Source organism: Tursiops truncatus, chromosome 14 (genome assembly GCF_011762595.2).
Source record: "Tursiops truncatus isolate mTurTru1 chromosome 14, mTurTru1.mat.Y, whole genome shotgun sequence".
Classification (NCBI taxonomy): Eukaryota; Metazoa; Chordata; class Mammalia; order Artiodactyla; family Delphinidae; genus Tursiops; species Tursiops truncatus.
Genome location: NC_047047.1, coordinates 8,093,288 through 8,107,796, shown reverse-complemented (window position 1 = coordinate 8,107,796; position 14,509 = coordinate 8,093,288). Strand labels below are relative to the sequence as shown.

General features: G+C 45.6%; 1 protein-coding gene across 5 annotated transcripts in view; it reads left to right on the top strand.

Annotated features, from left to right (window-relative positions):
* VWA3B (von Willebrand factor A domain containing 3B) overlaps positions 1-14,509 on the top strand; it is a 211,225-nt gene that overhangs the window by 69,594 nt on the left and 127,122 nt on the right. For all 5 annotated transcript variants that reach the window (XR_012325581.1, XM_033838164.2, XM_033838165.2 and 2 more), the window contains one exon: positions 12,201-12,326. Coding sequence is in view for 4 of the 5 variants with exons in the window: in XM_033838164.2 (XP_033694055.1) it covers positions 12,201-12,326 (126 nt within the window). In the remaining variant the exon portion in view is untranslated. The remainder of the gene's footprint in view (positions 1-12,200; positions 12,327-14,509) is intronic.

Genomic DNA, 14,509 nt, shown 5'->3' with positions numbered 1-14,509 from the left:
ACAATTTTGTCTTGTTTCTTGCTTCCTTGCAAAGACAGCACTAGATACATCGTGTACAATCATTTCTTTATTCTGTGCCTGCTTTGGATTCTTATATGTACTTGGAAGAATTTCCCCCCCAGATTGAATTTTTTCCTGTCTGCTCATTTTCCCAGGACTGCTCTTTTTGGGCGATAGAAAGCTTTTCCAGTGTTTTGACACAGGCAATATGTGCTGCCTAGGGTGGTACCTTAAATAGTGCATTACAGTAAAATTTGTTTCTACATTACTTCCTAAGAGTTCCTGGGCAGTTTTCTTTGGCTGTCAGGAATATTTAGAGAGAGGACGGGAAGAGGGCTAAGGTTCATGGCACCTACTGCATCAGCCCCGCTGAGCTCTTGTGCATATGGTGGTGCCTGCCCGCCTCAGGAATCAAGAGTAAATTGCCTCTCACCTCTGATTCTGTGGCCAGGTGCTGTCCAAAGACCTTCCCCTGGATTTCTGAGAACTCTTAGGGGAGGGGGGATACCCTTCTATTCTCCTTGCCCCCTGGGATCCTCTGTTTGCCTGGCTCTGTGTCTAGTTTTTCCATGATAGTCTGGATGAAAATTCAGCTCCTCTCTTTATTCCCTCCCACCATCCTCCTCACATACTCTTCATGAGGTGTGATATTTTTTTTAAAAAATATTTATTTATTTATTTGGCTGCGCCGGGTTTTAGTTGTGGCGTGCGGGATCTTTAGTTGTGGCATGCAGGATCTTTTTAGTCGTGGCATGTGGGAATCTTTCAGTTGCGGCACGCATGCAGGATTTAGTTCCATGACCAGCGATCGAACCCTGTCCCCTGCATTGGGAGTGTGGAGTCTTAACTGCTGGACCACCAGTTAAGTCCTCATTAGGTGATATTTTAATAGCTGCTGCTGAGCCACTGGAGGAGGAAAGAGTGACATACATTCTCCCTGGCTCCTCCCTTCTGTTTCTTCCTTTTGCCTCCTGAAGCTTCTCAACATTTCTTTTCAAGAGCAAAGCCTGCCACTGAGTCTCCCCTCCAAGCCTGACAGCTGTGTCTTGTCCTTGGGGTTCATTGAGCTTCTTGGACCTGCTGGTTTATAGTTTTCATCAAATTAGTAATACTTTCGCCATTATTTCTTGCTCACAGGTCTACAGGTCAACTGCAGATTGATTAATTGAGGAGGGACGTGTCCTCCTTTAACTAGTGCTCTCCAGGATATAGTTCTGTTGTGGCCGTCAGCATGAGCAATGAGCACAAGCGCCAGGCCAAGCCGTGCAGCCCTACTTACGGCCTCTGCTCATGTCACACCCACTCATATTCTGTTGGCCAAAGCACATGACATGACCAAGTCCCACATCAAGCAGATGAGGACATCTACTTCGCTCACACCGAGGTGGGGAGGGGAATGAATATTTGCTAAACAGCAGTGCAAAAGCTCTCACAATGTTTTGTTCTTGCATGATTCTTTTTCTGGCTCTGGCAAACAGCGTTTGCTGGAAAGTGAATCAACTTTGGAGTCAGACCTGGATTCAAACCCTAGTTAGTTTTGCCACTAACTACTTGTGTGACTTTAGGTAAGTTACCTAACCTTTCTGAGCTATGTTCTCTTAGTTGTAAAAATGGGAAAAATCACATTTACCTCATATGATTGTTGGGGGAGTTAAGGCATATAACACCCATGGTAATGTTTAGTACAAAAATGACATTCAATTAATATTAGTTTCCTTTTAGGATTCCAAGTGGGCTTTTATTGTAGACATTGGCTCTAGAAAGTAAAATAATCCAACAGGACAGTGAGCATTTTCAGACTAGTTATGATACTAACCAGTTTATTCGCATGCATAGTGATGGATGGGAATCGGAATTTGGAAGTAGGAAGTGAATACTGTACTGATTAGCTGCGTCCCGATTGGAGGTGGATCCATTTCCAAGGTTTATATTAAGGGTAGGTGACCAGGACCTTTCTAGAGGAAATCAGGAGCACCTGTTCATCTACTAGCAGTGGTACCTAGGATTATACTGTGGGGCCCTTTCTCGGCATGACTTTCCCCCACTTCCCTATTGTCAGATTGGGTGCAGTGAGAGGTGTGAATGGTGCAGGAATATTTGTCAGTTGGATGTGGTAATTTTCAGTTCTCGGAAGCTTTCATGATTGGATGGGATGGATTGTTCTGCATGGGAGCTGGGTTATTGCTGACTTGGGAAGGAACTTTAACTGCTGGTCCTTTCCAGGGACTGTATCTTTAAGGGGTACAGTCCTAATTCCATGGGAAGCTGCTCCTTAAGTTAGGAAAGCCTTGTGGGCCCAGAGTGAGGGGTCTACGTAGTGGTCTGGGGGCTCCCTCTCAGGAAGGAAAGAGGCTTCTGATCTCTAGGGTTCGGAGCAGACCTCATCTTTTACTTTGGTTTTTCTCTTCTATTTTGTCCTCAACATTTTAATTAAACTGAAATAGTAAGTATGGACTGAGAAAATCACATTAGAGTAAAATTTTTCACTGAGGGCCTGGCACCAGCCTAAACAAAAGTCAATCATTTTGGCATTGATGTGGCTAGCTCGAAATCTGGACTCATCGGTGAAGCTGACAGTGGACTCATTTTCCACGCCAGGCTCTTCAGAGTTGAGAATGCAAGACATCCAGTGGTAGGATGAGCACCCAGGCTGATGGCCGTGGTTGGAGCTCTGAGCTCCCACTTCAAGCCAGAGCTGGTATCTTATACCAGAGGAGGAGGAAGGGGGGGGGAGGGGAAGGAAGAAGAAGAGGCAGATGCAGACACTTGAGGGGCAGTCTTAACTTTAGCGTGTTTCATATGTACAGCCACACCCACAGCTCAGGACCCCCTCATGGTTCCAGATCAGGGTTAGGCAGCTGAACACCTTTCACTTCTAGCCCCGTCTCCCACCATCAGCCATCATTAGTAGATCTGTGATCGCCTCTTCCTTCTGAGCCTGGACTCCCCTCGGCCAGCTCAGCCCAGCATGCTGGCCAGCCTCTGCTCCTTGAGCAGAAGCGGCAAATAGGTTCAGTTGCTGATCACCATACTTTGCTCATGGGATAAGAGAAAGACTGCAATGAATAAGTAAAAAGCAGTGAGTTTTGGAAAAGATGAAAACTCTAATTTGAAAAGATACATCTACTCCAATGTTCATAGCAGAACTATTTACAATAGGCAAGACATGGAAGTAACCTAAATGTCCATTGACAGATGAATGGGTAAAGAAGATGTGGTACATATATATGATGGAATATTACTCAGGCATAAAAAGAATGAAATAATGCCATTTGCAGCAACATGGATGGGCCTAGAGATTATCATACTAAGTGAAGTAAGTCAGAGAAAGACAAATATGGTATCACTTATATGTGGAATCTGAAAAACGGATACAAATGAACTTATTTGCAGAACAGAAATAGACTCAAAAACATTGAAAACACACTTATGGTTACCAAGGGGGGAAGGGTTGGGGAGGGATCAGTTAGGAATTTGGGATTAACAGATACACATGACTATATACAAAATAGATAAACAACAAGGGCTTACTGTACAGCACAGGGAACTATATTCAATGCCTTGTAATAACCTATAATGGAAAAGTATCTGAAAAAGCATATACACACACATATATGTATAGTATAACTGAGTCACTTGGCTGTACGCCTGACATTGTAAATCAACTATACTTCAATTTTCTTTAAATGGGGAAAACAGGAGTGAATTTCAGGTAATAGGAAAAGACAGTGTTTTTCTGAGAGTGTTTTTGTTTGTGTCCAGTACTTCTGGCAAAATGGTGTTAGAAAATCTGTTCTGCTCAACAGTATTATTCTGAAGTCCGAAAATGGTGTAGCTGTAAAAATTGGATGATTCTACCTTTGGAAACTGCAATTTTTTGTGTGTTGGTGGAGAAAAATGCATGAACGAAACTCAGTATTACAAAACCAAAATTTATGTGTTTTAAGGTATGTTCAGGCTGACAGCCTTAAGGAGAATAAACAACCAAGTCCTCATTCTTGGAAGACACTTGTGATCTTTAACTCGATATTTCAGGTTTGCTGGCCCATCACTCAGGCTTGACTTGGCTTCTTTGCTGCTAAGCTCTAATTTAATATAGAAGCACTGACTGGCGCCTGTTTATGGGCTACTGAGAGCAGTTCTCTCAGAGGTCTCCTTTCTGCTCCCTAGACCTCAGTTTAATTCAATGGATGGAGCTGGAGCAGCTGCACGTCCAAAATCGCTGCCACATTCCAGTGTACAAGGCTGAGACTTTGTCTCCGAAGTCCTGCTCCTTCTAATAATGGCTTGCCTTGGATTTCTTGAGACAGTCCTCTTGTTGGCAAAGCATTTATGAAACGCCTTCTGTGTGCTTTAGTGTCTCCCTAGGGGCGAGGAGGAGATTCAGAAGGAATAAAAGACAAGTTTCCTCTTCAGGGAACCCTAAACTCTTAGGATATCAATTATGCTTCTGCTTGATGATTTCCAAGTTGCTCCTTCACAAAAAGGAGGGGATATTTGTATACGTATAGCTGATTCACTTTGCTGTACAGCAGAAACTAACACAACATTGTAAAGCAATTATGCTCCAGTAAAAATTAATTAAAAAAAATAGTAAAAGTGGGAAAAAAACGTTGCTCCTTCCCATCACAGCTGCAGGATCTCAGTTTAGGATTTAAGACTTGCCCACCTACACTCAACCCTCTTGTTCCCTTAGTTCACACCTTCACCTAATGTGTAGGAAGGTCTAGTTTTCCCCACCAGAGAGTAAGTCCCTTTAAGGGCAGGGACCCCCTGTATTTTTTTCCCCCATAGTGGGTTTAAATCCTGGGTTCCTTGTTTATTCTTAGCCTGTCACCAGGACCCCTGCACTGCTCACTGGAACCCTCTCTTGGCACCGGGCCGTGGTGGACTCAGCCCAGTTCTTTAGTCACCAAGATAATCAATCTCTTAGAATCACACTGAAATAATCAAGTGGGTTCAGACATCCTGCATCACCTAACAAAACACTGAAGCATAGAGAAATCTCTGAAAAATCTTTTAAAAATTAACTTGAATTACCAGGAAAAAGAGCTAGTGTAGATTCCTGATTACATTTGAATACGCTTGTTCTGGTTTCAAGGTGAGGGATCTACTCCACATATATTACTTGAAAGTGGAGCATTGTGCTGAGCTCTGGGGTTACAATGATGAAAAAAGGGGGTCCCTCTCTTCAAGAAGCTGATGTTCTGGAGCAGCCTACAAGGTGTCAGGGATGTACCAAGGAGAGTAGTTACAAAAAGGGATAAACGTAGTTCTGTCCTCAAAGTAATAACAGTTTGATAAGGGATGCAGTATGCCGATAGTAGAAGCTCAACCCTGGAGAGCTCTCAGAGTTAGTAAAACCCATCGGGCCTGCCCGTGGGTGACCGCCCATCCCAGCACAGGTAGATTACAGCTAAGCAAGCAAGTGTGTGCTACAACTCAGCAGAGTGCAGCTCACCAACCATCATCGTCTACAGATCACAATTACAAACTGGGTGGTTTCCATACCAGGAAGAGATGAGCCTATAAGCCCCTTGAAGGAAACTAAAAGCAACCAGTACATAACAGATGAGGTTTGCTTACACAAATCCTGCATTGTGGTAATTTTTGAGGATATACAAGGACAGTGCTCCACATGGGAAGAGTACGGGGAGGGGGAGTTGGAGACAGACAGACCTGAGGCCGAAGCCTGACTTTATCACTTATTAGCTGTGTGGCCTTGGGCAAGTTCCTTAACTTCTCTGAACTGCAGTTTGCTCATCTGTTAAGTGGGAGTGATGAGCCCTACTTGGGTGATGGCTGTAAGAACAAATGAAGTAGTATGTTTAAGTGCCCAACATAGTGACTGGCACATAGTAGGTACAAAGTCAATTTTACTTTCCCCCCCTTCCTCCCTCTTTTTGTATCAGCAGGAAGCAGCCATTATGAAATACATCTAAAATAAATGACACTCTTAGAAATAGTAGAATATTGTGAACCATATCAATGAGAGTGGCCTGGAACGGGATCTGGAAGATGGTATGTCAAGGACTCTCTGACACCTTGAAGGTCAGACACAAAAAAGAGCTCTGACTCTTTAGGAGCATTTCTTTAGGGCAGAAATAGGGACATCAGGGTATTAGAATACCATTCCCAGAAATCACCCAACTTTTTTGTTTTTTCTCCAAGCATATGCTGGATAGAAATGATAGAAATAAAAGCTTCGCAAACTTTTGTTGCAAGAGACTCACGGGGATGCTTGTAAGAGTCCAATTTCCTGGATTCCCACCCTCAGAGTGAGTCTGGGGTGCGGCCTAGGAATCTGCCTTTTGATAAGCTGATGGGGGGTTCTGACACAAGTTCTGAGGACCACACTTTGGGAAGACCACCCTGGAGGGGGAGCCGCTTCAAAGCTCACACTGTTTCCTATTCACTCTGTATTTCCAGTGCCCAGATATCATGGGCGTTGATTGAGTTTTGTTGAAGAAATGAATGAATGGTGACTCTCCGAGAAGATGTCCTGTTGTGAAAAGGATATTTTTAAATGATTGGCTTCCTGGTTTCTAGGTTAGTCTCTTGTGAGTTTAGAGTGAAATAATGAGTCTCCTAAAACTTACTCATTCCTGAATGACCTGGCAGAGCTGGGAAGAGACCCCTCTATGTGAGTGAGACCCAGTCCCCAGTAGCCCATGTGACCTACCATCCCCGAAACAGGTTTCCATTGAGGTCAGGAGGCAGAGCAGATACTAGCGTGGGATCACTCCTGCAAAACAACAGTCCTAGCCTTACTGTTTCTCTCTTGGTTCAGAGTTGGTTGACAGAAATCAGTGAGCAGCCCTGTGAGCATCTTATAATTCTTTTGGGCACTGTAAGTCCCTTAGAACCGAAAGAAGTGCAGGCCTTTTATGTGATTAGGAAAGCTGAAAAACAAAAACTTTGATAACTTTGCTCTAAAGGAAACTCATAAAGTTCCTTCGAATTTACCATTTCGTTAAAACACTTACCTTTGAGTTGGTGTCTTCTGAACGGCATTAGCGATTCTAAATAGAATAGATTTATCCAACTAAACTTTATTCGTGGGCATTTGGGGCATTTTCTCTTTAGATATTGCTTCTCTATTCTTGTGCCTGTGTCTTTATCACCTGTTTGCTAGTAGCCCACAGAGTCTGGGCTCATGCTTCTTACTGAGTTTTGTGGAACACTTGCTCTCTACCATGGGGAGAAGAGTTATGGTTTATATACAGGTTTTCTATGTGAATATTGGACAATTAGACTGCATTCCATTTGCATTGTACAGTGTTTTACTTAGAAGAAAGAGGCCCCAGGAGATGGTACCATAGCCGCCTATTAAGAGTTGTCCATACTTGGTATTTGAAACTGCTTTTAAGGCATCATGATGTTTGTGAAACACATATATTCCTTGTCCCAAGAAAACATTAGACATTTATCAAGATGGTGAAATGACTCTATTTGCTTTAAATTCATTAATGGTTAATTTCCATAGGGCGAGACTGAGCAAAATATCTTAATATGTAATTAAAACAAGGAACTGGGAATGCTTCCATTACAACAAAAACTACTGATTTCACCACTTTCAATCCCTTTATGGATGTAATATACACCCTTTTACCAGACGCATATTGTAATTTTAGGTCTCTGGGGATTTTAATTACCTCATTGTTTATTATTATTTTTAAATGTTATATCACTTTCTGAAAATAGAGGTGCTGTGTTTTCCTGAAAATACTGCCTTTTATAGTCATATTCAACTCTTTCAGGTCCTGAAGACTGAGTAGGCATTTAGGGCTCAGGCAGTCAGCAGAGTCTCCACCCAGGGGGGCCAGTTCTTCCCCCAGGAGTCCCGGCGATGGGGAAAGGGCCACAGCAGGACTCAGGGGGTGGTCTGGGATTCACGGTTGCTGAGGGTGGTTTTAATTTAATTTAATAGCCCTTCCCTTCCTGCCCCTGGTATTGCTAATATTTCAGATATGGGGGTGAGGGGGTGGGGACCTTGCCTTGCTGTGGCACGAGGACCTAAAAAGAAATGACTTACTGCTCTAGGGCATGTCACTGTTAATGTCTGAAACACCTAGGGTATAGCCATATGCTCAAATGATATAAGTCTGTTACCATTTAGAAGAGTTTCTTGCATTATTGGGGGTTGTCGGTTATGAGACAGAGCAATCCCTTGAGGAAAGAATGCATTAGGTGCTCCATCATTGTTTCTTTGTAATAAAGAAAAATGAAAAGAAGGAAGGATAGGAATCCTTACTGGAAACCCTGGACCCTGTGCTGAGTGCCGTGGAGGATACAAAGGGAGAAGAGACATTCTGCCCTTGCAAACATAAACCGTAATCCAACACAGCAGACTGATACTGCAGGAAAGCTGTCGATCACAGCTCTCGGCCCCAGGATGGCCCTGGACCCACCGCTGAGTGGTGAGCTGTGCTGTAAGCAGCTGCTTACTAAAAATAAAGCTTCGTGTTTGTGAAGGATTGACTTAAATGAGCCTGGATTCAAGGTCTGGATACACTAATTCACCATCTCTGGCTGATGCTTCTTTATGCTCTTTGGAATTGGAGGTTGGCCGGCCAGGCAGCCAGGAATTGCATATGGCGCCAGCCTCTTTAATTGCGTGTGTCCTGGCAGCAAAAGCACCGAGAGCAGTGGCTGTGGCTGGTTCATTTCATGGGAATTGAAAAGGAACAGGAGGCAGATGGCTGTTTCCTGGGGTGGCGGGGCAGAGTTTGATGGTGGAGTCAGGCTGCTGCCTTGAATGAAGGGTGGGGCTGGGTGAGTGCAGTGGAGGGCTCTGAGCCCCCTGATAGGGAGCATGGGGGAGTGCAGGGGCCCTGGAGGGCTGGGAGGATGGTGCTCTTACTGGGTTCATGGTGACAGACTAATAGAGGGGGTGTCATGGCGGGGGCCTTGAACCCTGGATTTGAATGCCAGCTCAGGGTTCACTGGCAGTGCCCACCCACCACATATACTAAGTGCTCAACAAATATTTGCCACGTGAATAGATGACTGACTTGGACTCTGACAACGGGACTTTATCCTACAAGTGAGACAAGCAAGATTTAACAGGGAGGTGGTGTTTGGTGGCAGGTGGGTCTCCTTCATATGTTAAACAAGCCAGTCAGTACCGGGTGCTGACAACAAACAGCAGCTTGATGTGACGTCACCTCCAGCTAGTGTCAGCATTCTGTGAGCCTTCAAGTGGTCACCACAAGGCCTATGGGGGATGTCAGGGGTTGGGGTGGGAGGGGGCCGCTGGGGTTGGAGGATCTTTTAGGTCACCTGGGTGTCTGTCTGAGGAACCATATCCTGTCTCTGTGCGCGGCAGGATCCGCTGTGGTTTCATCTCCTTTCTGGTTTGGCCTGGAGAACTTCAAACTCACAAAGCTCTCTGAATACTGCAATCTCCTGTGCCCTGTCCTCCACGCTCTTCTGTTTCCAGTGGGGCCGTCCTCCTTGGCTGCAGCCGTCTGATTTCCCAGCTGAGCTCCTTAGAAATGACCCAGATAAAAATGGCAGCCCTTCCTGACTGCCTGTCGAATAACTTGAAATAAAACCTCTCCCTTCTAAGTTAGGCTTTTTTTTTTTTGGTTGCGGTACGCGGGCCTCTCACTGCTGTGGCCTCTCCCGTTGTGGAGCACAGGCTCTGGACGCACAGGCTCAGCGGCCATGGCTCACGGGCCCAGCCGCTCTGCGGCACGTGGGATCCTCCCACACCCGGGCACGAGCTAGCGTCCCCTGCATCGGCAGGCGGACTCTCAACCACTGCGCCACTAGGGAAGCCCTAAGTTAGGCTTTTTATTGCCTGTGGTTTTTCTTGTCTGCTAGCTGGTTTTGTTTCATTATGTTTTGTTCTTAAAGCAAACCAAGTTAAATGGGTAGTTTTGAGTTGTTTTGTTTTCTGATCACCAGCGTAGGAATCTGTAGCTGCCGGATTATAACGACTAAACCAGTGGAGTGAGAGTCTGATGACTGCTTGCTCAGGAGAGCACATCCCAGGTCACTGCTGCCCCTTAAACGGACTTTCCTGTCCTTGGATCAGCCAGCGGCAACTGTATTTCCTTGGAAGTTTTTCCTTTGAGGCTGAAGGAGTAGTCTCCTCCTTCTTAAGATGTTATTGACAAGCCTGGGGGAAATGGAAAGCCTTGACTCATTTGAAACTTTTAAAGAGAGAATTCTGCTACTTAACACCTCCAGGCTAAAGCAAGCAGCTGGAAGCCAGTTTTGCTTTCACAGGGTCAGAAAATCCTGGGGGCTCCAGGTTTGCAATGGGTAGCAGCCTGCGATATTTTTGGAGTTCCAGCGTGGAGCTGGGTACTCATCACGTTTCACTCCTCGGGCTATTGATGGCTGTGGAGCCCTGGTGGCCATCCATCTCTGTCAGGGCTTGTCACTTGCTTCTTAATAAATATAGCTATTAATACTCTCTCACTTGATCTGGCCAACTTCAGGAGGGCCAGAGCTCTGGTTTCCCTTAATTCCGCCCCACCCTTCCGGACTACATTTTAAAAGTCAGAAACATCAACTCTGGTCTGCCCTGGTAGCTTAAGGTCAGTCTTTTGGCCCAGGGTGGACGAATCTCCTGGGGCGGCCCCTACACCTGATGGCTGTTCTCTTTCTCTGTGGTTGTGGGATCTCAGGCATCTGTGGACTGTTCAGTGGGATGCCATCAGCAGCTTGGGTAGGGACCTCTATAAACCAGCCGTCCCTTTTCCAGGACACCTAGTCAGGGTGGCTGAGTTGGTACAGTTACACCAACTTGGGTTTGACACCTTGCTCTGCCACTCTTGAGGGTATGACCTTGGACAACTAACTAGCTCCACCTCAGTTTACACAGCTGGGAAATGGGGACAGGAATAGAATTTGCCTGGAGAACTGTGAAGAGAGATGAGAAAATGTTTCGAAAGGCCTAAGCACAATGCCAGGCACGTAGCAGATACCCCAAAAAGGTGTTTATCATTAGAGAATCGGGACTCAGCTTACTTAAGTAATAACAGCATCCGTGTTCTCTGAGCCGACTGTACACAGTCTGTGAAGTAGATTTCTTGTGCATGTTTGTTTTTAAATAAACTTTTACTGGAATGGAGTCTTTAAAACTAGAGAATACGCCTGCTAAATTCTTGTCTGAGCAACCTTTTAGAAGCACCCCAGAGCAGGGACTCCCCTGTAGCCCCCACGATGCCGTGAGTGGTGCCAGGCTGGCGGCTGGGCCCGCGGCTGCCACTGAAAATGGGTGAGTGGCATCTTCTAAGCACGGTTGCCTGTTGGAGTCACTGCTGGCCTCGTATGCACAGCGGGCTCTGGCGGAGAGAACTGTAGGTTCCCATACAGTTGTAAGAAATAACAGAAATGCCCACATGCTCTTTACTGGGTTTCCCCCATGGTAGCATCTTGCAAAACTATAGGACGGTATCACAACAAGGATATCGATATTGATGCTCTCAGGATACCACCCCAGGTTCCCATGTGTTGCATTTTATAGTCATACCCATCCCCCTCCTGCTCCTATACCCTCCTTAACCTCTGGAGGTTACTAATCTATTAGAGCCAGGATCCTGGTGGAGGCAGAGCCTCTGTCCCAGCCTTGGACTTCTTACCCATGGGATGAATGTCTATTGACTGATTGCTAAAATGATATAAATGTCTATATTAATTAAGCCATATCATTAAAAAAAATGTCATACAGCCAAACCAAACCCTTAACTGAGACACGAGAGGTCCAGAAAAGGAGGCCAAAGAATTGTTATTACATTAGGGAAAAACAGAGTTGTGAAGGTGGTTTCAAAGAAGCAGGGAATCTCAGCTTAATCAAGAGAGGTGAGGGGTTGTTACTTCCATATACCGTTGTTTCCCTTGCTCACAGTGATCACCCTGGCTTTTATTGGGTGCCTTTGAATATTTTTATTCTTTATCTTATTTGAGTATTATCAATAAATTCATCTTAAAATATCCTGACTGCCACAAATATTTACTTTATAAGGATTTATTACCTCCTAAGGTCTGCATTTACGATTTCTTGAGATGACAGCGTTTTCTTAGGGATCTCACTTCTGAATCTCAGAAAGACGTTAGTGGAGCAAATGGAAGAGGGTGTTCAGAAATATTCTAGAAACTTGGCCGGGCTGTGCCAGGCTTGCTAGGACCACCAGAGCATTCTGGGGCCTTCCACAGCTGCCTGCTCACACGTGTTTCCCTTCCAGGAGCTGGGGTCAGAGAGGACGTGTTTCTCATCTGGAGGGAGATGCAGGAAGCCAGCAGCACGTTGGCCCAGATCCAGAGTCTGGTGGCTGAGCCTCCCAATACCGACGTGGCCACAACAGATCACGGTGGGTGCTGTTTACGGGCACGAGTGTAAAAGAGTCATAACTGCTACTGGTTGGGGATGGGGGCTGTTTCCATGTTCCTCACCAAGGAGAGCTCCTTAGCCCAGCTCCTGAGGGGACTCTGCAGAGCTCTGCTGTGCTCCGTGTGTGTGTGTGTGTGTGTGTGTGTCAGTGTGTGCACATGTGTGTGTCTGCAGTTTGTCAAAGCAAAATCAGAGTTCTATTCAGGGACTATTGCAAGAGGGGAAAAGAGACCTCAGTATGGAAGTGGGCTCAGTTATGAATAAACATGGACCAGTGGGGATTTACAGGCAAGGAGCAGGGTGGAGGGTTGGTGGGTGGAAAATTACCAAGAAGAAACATCAGGGTTAAAAGGGAATTTCTGGCTAAACCTATCTGATAGGATTCTTGCTGAAGGCGGGCCGAGATGATCAGACATCACCTGGGGGACAGGGGGAATGAGGAATTTGCTCAGGTATGGGGGGTGGGGGATCCTGGTAAACTGTCTTCTCAGGATTTTTGCTAAAATTAGGCTATGCAGAGACAAACACGGAAGTCCATAGGTCAAGATCCAGTTGAAAAGAGGATTCAGAGGAACCTGGGTTTGCAGTGAGAAATCTGGTTGTAAATCCCAGCTCCATCACTAGATTAACCTGAGTCTTATCTCTTTGAGCCTTAGTTTATTCTCCTGTTAAATAGTGATAACATCAGTCTTAAGAGATTATTGTAAAAATTAAGTAAAATAATGCATGCTTTGCACCAAACAGGTACTTGGTAAATGTTAGCTCCATCTTTTCTCTTTCACAGTTAGGGCAGTGAGAATACTGATTCTTCGTCCTGAGTTCTTGAGTTAGTAAAGGATTTTCCTCTGTAGGGGACTGGTTTCATTTAGGGCACGGCTGGTAATAACAGTAGTTAACAAAGCACATACCTTACACGTCAGGCACTGTTCTAGGCACTTCACAAGTATTAGCTCATTTCATCGTTACCACAATCTTATAGGATAGCTGCTACTTTTATCTCCATTTAAGGTTAAGTAACTTGCCCAAGGCCATGCCAGAAGTAATGAGGCCAGGACTCAAAACCTAGTTCTTCAGTAAAAATACTGATGTCTGGCTCCCAACCCAGACATTCTGATTGAATCCATAAAGGATGCAATCTGGACATTGGGAGTTTTGAGAGTTCCCCAGGCAATCCTAATGTGCAGCAAAGTTTGGAAGCCCCTGCCATGCTGTATTGCCTCCTGGTACCCTGCCTGTGTTACAGAGGCATCAACAGGGGAGGAGAGCAAGAAGGCCAGGCTGGCTGGGGTCAGGGATGCAGTTGAAGAGGAGAAGCGGGGAAGGGGACACGAGTAGAGGGAGGAGGAGGTAGAAGGCATGGGTGAGCTTGCCCTGTGCGACTTAATAAATTCCTGGCAACAGTGGCTTTTTCCTGTGAGTGGGTGTCCTGACTTGGGTCTGGGGCAGCAGCAGCTGCGGTTGCTTCCCCAGGACCAGCTGTCTGGGGTTTCCAAGGAGGGGCCCAATCAGGCTTGTCTGGAGGGGCTGCTCACTTGTGGTGACACCCGTCCCCCCTCAACGTGAGCTTAGAGTCAAGGACTCAGAGAGTCCTCTGTCATCCTGAGAGAATGAAAATGAAGCAGGGGACCTGGGATAAGGCAAACATTCATGCCAGACAAATACTCGCTGCTAAGGTGTCTGGGGGAGTGCTATGGACTGAAATCTGTCCCGCCAAATTCAGATGTTGAAGCCCTAACCCCAGTGTGTCTATATTTGGAGAAAGGGCCTTTAAGGAGGTAAAGTTACATGAGATCGTAAGGGTGGGGCCCTAATCTAATAGAACTGGTGTCCTAATAAGAAGAGAAAAGAGATACTGGAGACCTCTCTCTCTTCACACATCACATGAGGACACAGCCAGAAGGTTGCCATCTACAAGCCAGGAAGAGATGCTTCACCAGAAACCAAACCTGTAGGCACCTTGATCTTGGACTTCCAGCCTTCAGAACTGTGAGAAAATAAACTTCTGTTGTTTAAGCCACCCGGTCTTTAGTATTTTGTTATGGCATATTGAGCAGACTAACAGAGGGAATATTGAAGCTTGGGGTAATCTTGAGGGTTAACAGAAGGTTTTTAGATGTTGTTTCTAAAGGAAACAGAAGAGCTATTGGCCTATGTAATCTTTAG